The 11,182-nt window shown below is 42.8% G+C and overlaps 1 protein-coding gene across 1 annotated transcript in view; it reads right to left on the bottom strand.

Annotated features, from left to right (window-relative positions):
• Nucleotides 1-8,941, bottom strand: part of LOC111970281 (CUGBP Elav-like family member 4) — a 142,038-nt gene extending 133,097 nt beyond the window's left edge. The window contains exon 1 of the mRNA XM_023996936.2: nt 8,317-8,941. Within this exon, the coding sequence (XP_023852704.1) occupies nt 8,317-8,560 (244 nt within the window). The 5' untranslated portion in view covers nt 8,561-8,941. The remainder of the gene's footprint in view (nt 1-8,316) is intronic.
• Between the last annotated feature and the right edge of the window lie 2,241 nt (nt 8,942-11,182).

Raw genomic sequence — 11,182 nt, 5'->3', positions numbered from 1 at the left:
TGGCTGAAAATTAAATCATTCTCTACTATTTATTTCTGACATTTTGCATTCTGATAATACTAAGTGGTGGATCCTAAACTGACTTACGGACAAGGGAATATTACTTAAAGATTGAAGATGTCAGGAATGGAAACTGAGTTAAATGTATTTGCTTAAGGTGTTATGTAAACTTTCAACTTCAACGCTGGGCTTCAGGTGGATACATCCTGCGTGGGCTATTGGCAGACGTCGTGGTGTGGTTGGGTCGTTGTGGTGCCTCTTGTTTGGAGATTCAATTGGGGAGTGTCGAGTTGGGTCAATCCAATTATCCTTTAGCTTTATCATCAGAGTTGGGTCATCCCAATCATCCCACTTAGCATTTACCATCTTGAATTAGGCTGAAGGCCCATTGTTTGAAGAGAGCCTAGCATTATTTGTAACTAAAATAGAGGTAGTTGTTTTGTTTCTAAAAAGAGTAGTAAAGTTCAAGAAAAGAAGTATAGTTCAGAAAAAAGTGTCAGGCTAGGCTGTACAAGGCATCCAAGCTTGCTTGCATCGCACCACCAGTAAAACATTGGGACTATTAACACACTTGTCACGTTCTGACCATAGTTCTTGTGTGTTTTACTTGTTTTAGTGTTGGTCAGGACGTGAGCTGGGTGGCATTCTATGTTGTGTGTCTAGTTTGTCTGTTTCTATGTTTGGCCTAATATGGTTCTCAATCAGAGGCAGGTGTTTTGTGTTGTCTCTGATTGGGAATCATATTTAGGTGGCTTGTTTTGTGTTGGGGTTGTGGGTGGTTGTCTTCTGTCTTGTGTTCTGCACCAGATAGGACTGTCTCGGTTTTCACATTTGTTATTTTTGTATTTTGTATAGTGTTCACGTTATCGTCTTTTTGTTTATTAAACATGTTGAACACTAGCCGCGCTGCATTTTGGTCTCTCCTTCACCAACGGAAGAAAACCGTTACAACACTATTCTTATATGGATACATCCTTTACTTGATTAGACTTGAGTTTATTCAACAATAGCAAGTAGTCAGAGGTCTATTATGTAGTTATGTATACAACTAGTTATACAGTGCATACAGTGCATTAAGGTTAAGGGTTAGGGTTGAGGGAAAATAGGATTTTGAATGGGAATCAATTCGTTTGGTCCCCACACGATAGAAACAAATGTATGTGGTGTATTTGCTGGTTGTGCGTGGCGTGCATACACAAATTGCAAAGGTGCTAGCAATACTTTTCGCAAACACTTCCTAATATGGAGGGGTGGAGTCACATCTTAGTTCTGGAGACTCTTCCCCCTGACAACGCGTCATGACTCCTAGCAGCTAGTGAATGTCCCTAGTCTTCCACCCTCACTGTTTCCCTCCTCCTCCCCACTGCCCTCCTTCTACATAGGCATCACCCGTGAGTAACTGGCCCCTCGGTAATGACCTTGGGCCTTCTGACTCCCGGCAATCATTGAAGGTCAATAGAGCCGAGGTGCCTTGACAATTGTTCCCCGTGAAAATTGAGAGTTGATGTATCTACGTACACGTCTCTTGTTCTCCTCCCCTATTTTTTTTGTCTTGCGTCTCGGGATTTGTTTTGATGCGTGGGGTGGTCGCTGGGGAGGACTTTAGCGAGAAGTGACCTCGCCGGTGACAGACATGTTTGCTCAACAAAAGCTCATATTGATCACGGCATCGTCATCGAAACAGGCACAATGTGGTGTCTGAGTACATTCGATTGGACTGAGTGGAAAAGTTCTGAGGGCCCAGGGGCTAATTGAGTGTATGTAAACTTCTGACCCACTGGGAATGTGATGAAAGAAATAAAAGCTGAAATAAATCATTCTCTACTATTATTCTGACATTTTGCATTCTTATAATAAAGTGGTGATCCTAACTGACTTACGACAGGGAATTATTACTACGATTAAATGTCAGGAATTGTGAAAAACTGAGTTTAAATGTATTTGGCTAAGGTGTATGTAAACTTCCAACTTCAACTGTAGATGACGCAACGGCCTTGAAAATAGAAACTACTTAACCCTCCAAAACAGCGCTAAAGGAAGCTTTCAGCCACTCAAAATCGCCAAAGCAATGACATGGCAATAGCAAAAAACAAAAAATATAATTTTAATATGAGGAAGGAGGAGGTTGGACTTTGGGCAATTTCTTAGGGAAAAAATTGGGAAAACAAAAGGCTAAGCAGAGTAGAGTTTTAAGGCTGGTGTGCTTCAGATTTTGAATTTTGTATGCAGTATACTAAAACATTGTAATGCGGTTAATTGAAACATAAATATTTCAGAGAGATATTGTATATCTATATAAAAGGGCTGTCCGTGCATTTTCACACAATTTTGTACTGATAATTGCTTATTCAGCATTATGCCTTTAAGGCTACAGGTATGTGTGTGGTTAGAGGTGTGTCCAACCCACAGGTGCCATCTTGAATTGGCAGATTCAATGGGGTGATGTCAGAGTTGGGTCATCCCAATCATCCCACTTAGCATTTATCATCAGAGTTGGGTCATCCCAATCATCCCACTTAGCATTTACCATCTTGAATTAGGCTGAAGGCCCATTGTTTGAAGAGAGCCTAGCATTATTTGTTACTAATAAGAAGTAGTTGTTTGTTTTCTAAAAAGAGTAGTAAATAGTTCAAGAAAAGAAGTATAGTTCAGAAAAAAAGTGTCAGGCTAGGCTGTACAAGGCATCCAAGCTTGCTTGCATCGCACCACCAGTAAACATTGGGACTATTAACACACTTGTCACGTTCTGACCATAGTTCTTGTGTGTTTTACTTGTTTTAGTGTTGGTCAGGACGTGAGCTGGGTGGGCATTCTATGTTGTGTGTCTAGTTTGTCTGTTTCTATGTTTGGCCTAATATGGTTCTCAATCAGAGGCAGGTGTTTTGTGTTGTCTCTGATTGGGAATCATATTTAGGTGGCTTGTTTTGTGTTGGGGTTTGTGGGTGGTTGTCTTCTGTCTTTGTGTTCTGCACCAGATAGGACTGTCTCGGTTTTCACATTTGTTATTTTGTATTTTGTATAGTGTTCACGTTATCGTCTTTTTGTTTATTAAACATGTTGAACACTAGCCGCGCTGCATTTTGGTCCTCTCCTTCACCAACGGAAGAAAACCGTTACAACACTATTCTTATATGGATACATCCTTTACTTGATTAGACTTGAGATTATTCAACAATAGCAAGTAGTACAGAGGTCTATTATGTAGTTATGTATACAACTAGTTATACAGTGCATACAGTGCATTAAGGTTAAGGGTTAGGGGTTAGGGAAAATAGGATTTTGAATGGGAATCAATTGTTTGGTCCCCACAAGGATAGAAAACAAATGTATGTGTGTATTTGCTGGTTGTGCGTGCGTGCATACACAAATTGCAAAGTGCTAGCAAATACTTTTCCAAACACTTCCATAATATGGAGGGTGGAGTCACATCTTAGTTCTGGAGACTTCTCTTCCCCCCTGACAACCGTCATGACTCTCTACCAGCAGTTAGAATGCTGATCCCCTAGTCTTCCACCCCCTCACTGTTTCCCTCCTCCCTCCCCACATTCCCCTCCTTCCTACATGGCCATCGCTCACCGTGAGTAACTGGCCCTCTGGGCTAATGACTGGCCCCTTCTGACTATCCCGGCCAATCATAATGGTCAATAGCAGCCGAGGTGCCTTGACAATTGTCCCCGCTGACAAATGAGAGTTGATGTATCTACGTACACGTCTCTTGTTCTCCTCCCTATTTTTTTTGTCTTGCGTCTCGGATGTATTTAGATGCGTGGGGTGGGTCGCCTGGGTGGAGGACTTTAGCGAGAAGTGACCTCGCCGGTGACACATGTTGCCTCAACAAAACGCTCAATATTGATCACGGCACGTCGTCATAGAAACAGGGCACAATGTGGTGTCTGAGTATGCATTCCGATTGGAGCTGAGTGGAAAATTCTGAGCCCACAGAGGGGATGATGCAACGTGAGTGAAATCCTGCGTCTGAAACAATCTCCTCTCTTCTCTCTCTTCTCTCTCTCTCTTCTCTCTCTCTCCTCTCTCTCTCTTCTCTCTCTCTCTCTCTCTCTCTCTCTCTCTCATCTCTCTCTCCTCTCTCTCTCCTCTTCTCTCCTCTCTCTCTCTCCCTCTCTCTCTCTCTCTCATCTCTCTCTCTCTCTCCTCCTCTCTCCTCTCTCCTCTCTCTCTCTCTCTCTCTCTCTCTCTCTCTCTCTCTCTCTCTCAACCCTGTAACACCTTCACTGAGTCCCACAGGGTATTACCTTTACGATACTGCAGTGCCTTCAGACATTCTGTCCATTGACAATAAAGTTACTGTGAAACCAAGGTAAATAAAAGCCATTTTTCTCAGTTCCACGCAATGAGCAGTTACTACCTTTTTGTTTGATAGGGCAGTATAGTTACAGTCGTTTAACTGTCCTCTCTTAAGCAAAAGAGTGTAGGAATGGTAGCTTACTAACTGTGAATATATATAAATAACTACCTTTGCTATCTAAAGTCCTTTCAAATACTTGTATTAATTATAACACAGAAATAGATTACCCCTCCACAGTTTTCGTAATCTTAGCCGATCTAGTAATTTTAGAATCACCCAAGTTTGGTAGACTATGCTGTTGCCAGCACTTTTTGGCCATGGGTATGGTTGTTCATGCGGTGGTTACAATATAACACTGATCGAATCTTATAAAAGTTCGGCGGCAAAACCATTGCAGCAAACGAGTTTGAAATATTATCCTCAATTTAACATCAGATATTTTTCTTAACTCTTTCTTGAACTACATTGTTGTTTAAAGGCTTGTAAGTAAGCCCTTCACGGTAAGGTCTACACCTGTTGTATTTGGCGCATGTGACAAATGAAGTTTGATTTGATTATCTAGGACAAAATAAGGTGAGGGCAGAGAGCCCAACGGGAGCCTCTTTCTATCTTTCACTTGAATTCCTCAAAAAACACCCCAAGATATCAGTATACCTAGTCCTAGTATTTCTCTCACTTTCAAAGGACTCCTAGGAAAACCCGAAGCAGAGGAACTCAAAGCAACTCTAACAAGGGAGAACATTTTCAGTGAATGTAACAACACATGCAATTACTCCGTTACTACACGCATATTACATTGTTATTACACCAAAGCTGCACTGTTGGTTAAGGGCTTGTAAGTAAGCATTTCACGGTAAAGTCTACACTTGTTGTATTCGGCACATGTGACAAATAAAGTTTGATTTGATTTGAAAGCAACTGATGATACACGATACATACATTGTTGACACTTGACAGTCATACATGTTAGGATTGACCCACTGACCTAAGGTGTATTACTGTACATGGGTGTATTCTAGCTAGGTCACCTGGTTCATAGTGTGCTGCCATATCTCCCCCCACCCTCCCTCCCATACTGCATTGCAAAAAAATTGCGAAACGGCCCCTCTTTGTGCCGACGTCCGTCTCAGCATGCGCAACGGCAGCCGGTGACGGTTATAAATGGCCTCTATTAGCACAGCCCAGTCGCAGAGGGGAGAGAAATAAAATCATTGGGAGAATGTAGGGCTAGTGCTGTCGCCTCTGTGCCCGTTCCCTTCCCACCCCAGCCTCCTCCTCCTCTACAAGCCCCCTCCCTTTCAAGGGGATGGCAACCTAAAGACTAGATTACTAGTGATACATGGGGTCATTATTGGGATGGTAATTGCAATAGTATAGTTAGTAGTATCCGAGGTTTTTGCAACAATGAAAATACTAGCTAGGAGTTTGTCTAAAAATTATTGTGGCGTCACATGTTGCGTCACATGTTGCTATAACACGTTTTGCTGTGGCTGTAGTCTGAGATTTAGGCAAATAACCTTAGGAGCCAAGCCATCAATCAGCTCAGAGCATTCCAATAAGTGTCAAAAGGCTGCAAATGACCCTAGTGTTGTGCAATTTTCTTGCAGTATTAATTCCAATGAAAAGCCAATAACTTTCTTCAACCCTAAAGTTGTTTATAGGGCAACATTGCCCTTGTTTGACTTTGAGCTTTTGGACTATATTTTGTACAATAGTCAAAAAATTATGCCGTACAAGTTTTGCCAGCTTATAGATGTATCCAAAATACTGGCAACACTTTACTTTAGGCTGACAGGTATAAAGCATTATGATGCAGTTAGAATGCATGCCAGACTTGTTGTAAGCATGTATGAACCCGTTATAATGTCTTACTATCATCTCATAATGATCCTGACTAGGCTTTTCAGTCGGTCTCAAAATCGCAGCATCAAATTCCACAATCGTAACACTTTATTTGACAGTGCCATTTTGGCATGTATATGATAGTGTCGTTTCACAATGACATTTAGTCAACCATGCTATGACACCAACATAACGAGAATGCTGTCCATGGTGTAGACCACTACAGTTATAATACAATGGTTATTTGACATGAGAGGTTATGATTGGACCCCTTATGGCATAACACCTTCATATCTATGACACGGTCAAATATTTTAAGCTTTCTAATAACACATTATAAAGGCTTATACATGCTTATAACAAGTAATAAAGCACTATACCTGTTGGCTGTAAGTAACAAGTTACCCCAAAATATTATTTACCTACATTAAAACATTCAGACATAACCTTACAATAACTTTAAACAAAACCCAACATTCAACAAACATCCTCTGCTTGTGGGAMGGTGTGGGCATATTGGGCTGGCTGGGAGAAGAGGTGTATATATATACTGTCTATAGCCAACCAGCTAGCCAGCGAGAGAGCTATTGCATCCAGCTAGTTATAATATGAGAGCGGTGCTGCGAAGGGGGGTGCACTAATAAAAGCAGAGGCCTAGCCTGTGATGCCAGGCAATATATCGCCCTAAGGAGACAGTTCCTAGAATCAGCCGGCATGGCCTCCCATAGTTCACGGGCCGTACGTGATTAACCGTCGGACAGGGAGTCGTTACTACAGCTGGGCTATTAATAAAAGATATCCCCCCTTCCTCTTCCCCCTCCTCCTCCCCCTTCCCTCTCCTCTCTTTGGTTCCCCCATCCCTGGCAATCTCCTCCTCCCTTCCTCCTGCTTTATTTCTATATCATCATTATTTATTGACACATGCAAAACGTCATGTTGGTAACAGGGGATGGGAGAGGTTGAGTTTAGGACAACTGAAACGTTCTGTTTGTACTTTAACGTCCACATATGAAGTGACCCATGGAGTCTGAAAATGCCCTCCAGGTGTAGCAGATCAATTAGTGACTTCATTAAGATTCTGATGTCCTGAGCAAATAGGGAATAGCTAACCACTGGCTACCCCTCTAAAGAGCCTGAAATCAACGTCCATAACATTGGTCATTACCCTTACACCAAGGTATATGGCTGGCCATTACCCTTACACCAAGGCATGTGACGGATCATTGCATCACACAACAGGTATTCAGCATTGTATAAAATTACCATAACACCATCACTCTATAAATCAGCTGGTTGTTCAAACACCTGTCTTTACTCCATATTCAAAGAGTTCCCTGACATCCTTTTTACTTTCTAAAACCACAAAACGTCTGCCTAATGTCAGGCACTAGACTAGAGAATAACCTCAATTACATATTGTAGGTAAGGTGGGTGGACCACAGGTAATGTGTAATGTGTACTGTAGAATGCATTATGTAAAATCTGAGAAAGTATTGGTTACATTTTCTCAGAGAATAATACAGTAGGTTATAAAAAGCATGTACCCAATCACGCACGATCGCGCGCACGCGCACGCACACACACTAACACCTTTTTCCTCCCTCCCTCTCCTCCTGTTACAAGCAACTTGGCATAACGCGCAACAGAGTGCAAGATGGTGCCGTGGACAAAAAGCCATGGGCTCCTCCGGACTCCTCCGGTGAACTTTCAAGCGTGGAGATTCTACACTTGTGAATGAATGCACGATAACTAAATGTGTGACTTACTCTTAACACCATAGCCTAAACTTCCAAAGTTACAAGATAAACTGCGACTTGCTCTCAATATTGTTACATAATAGCCTATTAGGTCGTGATAATTGACAGCACGGCGTGCCTGGATATCTCAGAACTACAGAGGTTTGAGGATATGTTCGTTGAAATGGCTAAATATTGACAAAGGAATCAATACAATAAAAATTGACTATTCCACTTTCTGTTAACGCAAGTAATATTACGCAACCAAATCCATCAAATCCAATACGCGTCGGTCCTGTCTCCCGAACTAGGGGGAACACGATTGCTAGCCATGGAAAGACATTAGTGACAGGCAGCCGCAACGGGAGCCGCAGAGAAAAGAGCGTGAAGATGGGGAGTCCGCTCTCTCGGGGACTGGTAGGCGCAACCCACCTTTGTGCATGCCCGTAAAGCGGTCCTTGAGCACCGTGAGCTCGTAGATCTTGCCGAACTCCTCGAAGAGCGGCCTGAGGTCCTTCTCGTCCAGGTTGCGCGGTATTTGCCCGATGAACAGTTTAATGGCGTCGTGGTCCTTCATGGGGATGGTGCCCCCGCAGCCCGCTGGACTGTGGCTGTGGCTTAATCCGTTCACTAGCCCGTTTGTGCCGTCCACCTGTCCATTTGTTAAAGTTGCCATCTTCGGACCAGCAATGAGTTGTGGTAACAGCGGCGGCAGCAGCAGCGCAATCTTGGTGGCCGTTGTATAGAAGCTTCCGAACGAAGTACCCTATTGATAAAAATAAAAAAATCTAAAAAGCCTTGCTGGTCCTGCTTGTAGTCCTACCAATGTAAATATGTACATGAATAAATATACATATGTCTCATTGGGCTAAAATGAGTATCAAAAGCTTGGAGCAGGTCTCCTTGTCCCGGTGGATTCCGTGTAGCCTATTTATGTCCTAATTAATCATTCATTCATTAATTTACTAAAAGAGAGGAGAGAGCGGATAGAGAGAGAGACCAAGAGCTTTCGTATTCTATTTACACCTCCTTTCGTTCCCCTAGTCCCTGCTTCTAGGTTCCCTTTTAATTTTTGCATTGAGAAGTCGGTATGGGTGTTCTCGGTTTAAACGGACGGGGCCAGCTCAAGGGCTACAAGGAATGCGGGGAGGTATAGAACGAAGGGGGAACCACTAGGACTCGATGTTTGTGTTACACAGCGTTTTATCTCCCCCTTCCCGTTAAGAAAGCCAAATGGTACGATCCAAGGGGAACGGGGTCTATAAAAAAAGAAAATAGTGATAGTAATCTGTATGGCTCTTTGTGCAATAGCCTATCATGTGCAAATCACGCCACATCCGCAGCGAAATAATAGGCCTAATAATAATAATAATAATATGCTATAAAATATATGTCTACCATATTTTCCCTTCAAAATATAGGCCCACTCCAAAAGGCCACGGATTTTGATTGAAAACAATTTTCATTTGGTGTGAAAAGGCCATTAAATGGTAGTAGAACAATTTGGAGAGTATTGAACTTTTGAAGGAGCTTGAACTGCTTGAATAGCGGGTGGGTGGACAGCGCCTGGTACTGAAATCCTCGAGCCTAGTTAAAAGGCAACATCCGCAGCTAAAATATATTTCAGGGAACGTTAGGATGTGTCACACAAAGCAGTGTCGCACAGTATCATGTAGCCTATAGTTCAAGCAGGCATCTATTCCGTTCCGATTCTGATGTAGATGTCAATCGAAGAGAAGGAAGTCTGTGAGCACCGCCGAGCGGCGTAGACGGGCACATCGGAGGGAGCAGCAACTAGAGAGGGAAGAGAGAGGGTAGAGAGATTGTAAGGGTAGACTACAACATACGAAACAGCACTGGGATCCACTCACAGATGCAAATCTGATGGTATAGACCCCTCATTCAACTCTGAACATAGAAGCCAGTACCACTGCTTGTTCATTGTTCCCCTCTAACCAGGGACTGATTTATACCTTGGACACCAGATGGGTGCAATTAATTATTAGGTAGAACAGAAAACCAGCAGGCTCCGCACCCCGTAGAGTAAGAGTTTAATACCTCTAGTATAGACAAACTAGAATGCTAGGATGTGACGTAAAAATACGTTGGTGCCCAACCCCATGTGCATTGCACACTGACAGCCCACGCGCAAACACACCATGGCACACACGGCAACTCTATTTTCACGTGACACACAGCTGTCAACTGCAAACAGGTAGGCTGCTCCCACAGGTCTCTGTTGTGTGTTTGATCAGTGAGGTGAGAAGAGAAGACGACTGTCACTAGTTCAATTGCAACACAGGCACAAGTATAGCCATAAACAGCAACAAACAGAAAACCAATAGGTGGATGGATGGAGGCATGCTGTCTGTTTCTTTGGCTGCCCCTATGGGCCCTGGTCAAAAGTAGTGCACTATATAGGGAATAAAGTGCAATTTGGGAAGCAGACTATCAGACGCAGATAATCTGGCACTCTTCAAATGATGTACTTTTAAACACATCCTCTCTTTCCTCCTTCATGTAGCCCAGTGGTTCCCAACTGCAGTCATCCAGTACCCCCAACAGTAGACATGCTTGTTGTAACTCCAGTCAAGCACACCTGATTCAACTAGTCAACTAGTCATCAAGCCCTTGAAAGTTTGAATCAGGTGAGTTTGTCCCTGGCTAAAACAAAAAGGTGTGCTGTTGGGGGTACTGGAGGACTGAAGTTGAAAAACATTGATGTAGCCTATTCACTGATCTGCATGTGGCTGGAAAAAAAGCTGGGGTTTCAGTCTGTTGCTTTAACTATTCAAACTTGGTCAGAGGAATTTGATAAGAGATTTTTAGAATTGCTAATGTGCAGCTGTCTGTGAGAGATTCACAACATTCTTTAGATTTCATGTTCTTATCTCCACTTTTCTTTCGTTGACAAAATTTTGTGCCCTCTTCTCACTGCAAGGTAGAGTAGTACAGCTGCTGTCCATGGTGCTGAAAGCAGACTCCGCTAGACCTATACGTGCATTGACCTGTTACTGTCCATGGTACCAAAAGGTTACAATGCCCATTGTGTCCATTGTATGAGTCAGTGCATGTCCATGGTGCAAATATTGTCAGCTGATCTTTCAGGCCGAAATAAATGGATGTGCAATACAGTAGGCTAAAGTTAATATGATAGAATGTGAGTGTTACTTTCTCTCTTTGTATTTCAATATCCTCCAATTAAAACCAACGGAGTTCAATGAGATGGCCTAATAGGCCCATCCCTACACACAGTCCAATGAGTATGACGCCCGATTTGTTTTCAATATCTGGCTAT

Source organism: Salvelinus sp. IW2-2015, linkage group LG11 (genome assembly GCF_002910315.2).
Source record: "Salvelinus sp. IW2-2015 linkage group LG11, ASM291031v2, whole genome shotgun sequence".
NCBI lineage: Eukaryota > Metazoa > Chordata > Actinopteri > Salmoniformes > Salmonidae > Salvelinus > Salvelinus sp. IW2-2015.
Note: the sequence above shows the minus strand (reverse complement) of the source record. Positions and strands in the feature narration are given on the sequence as shown.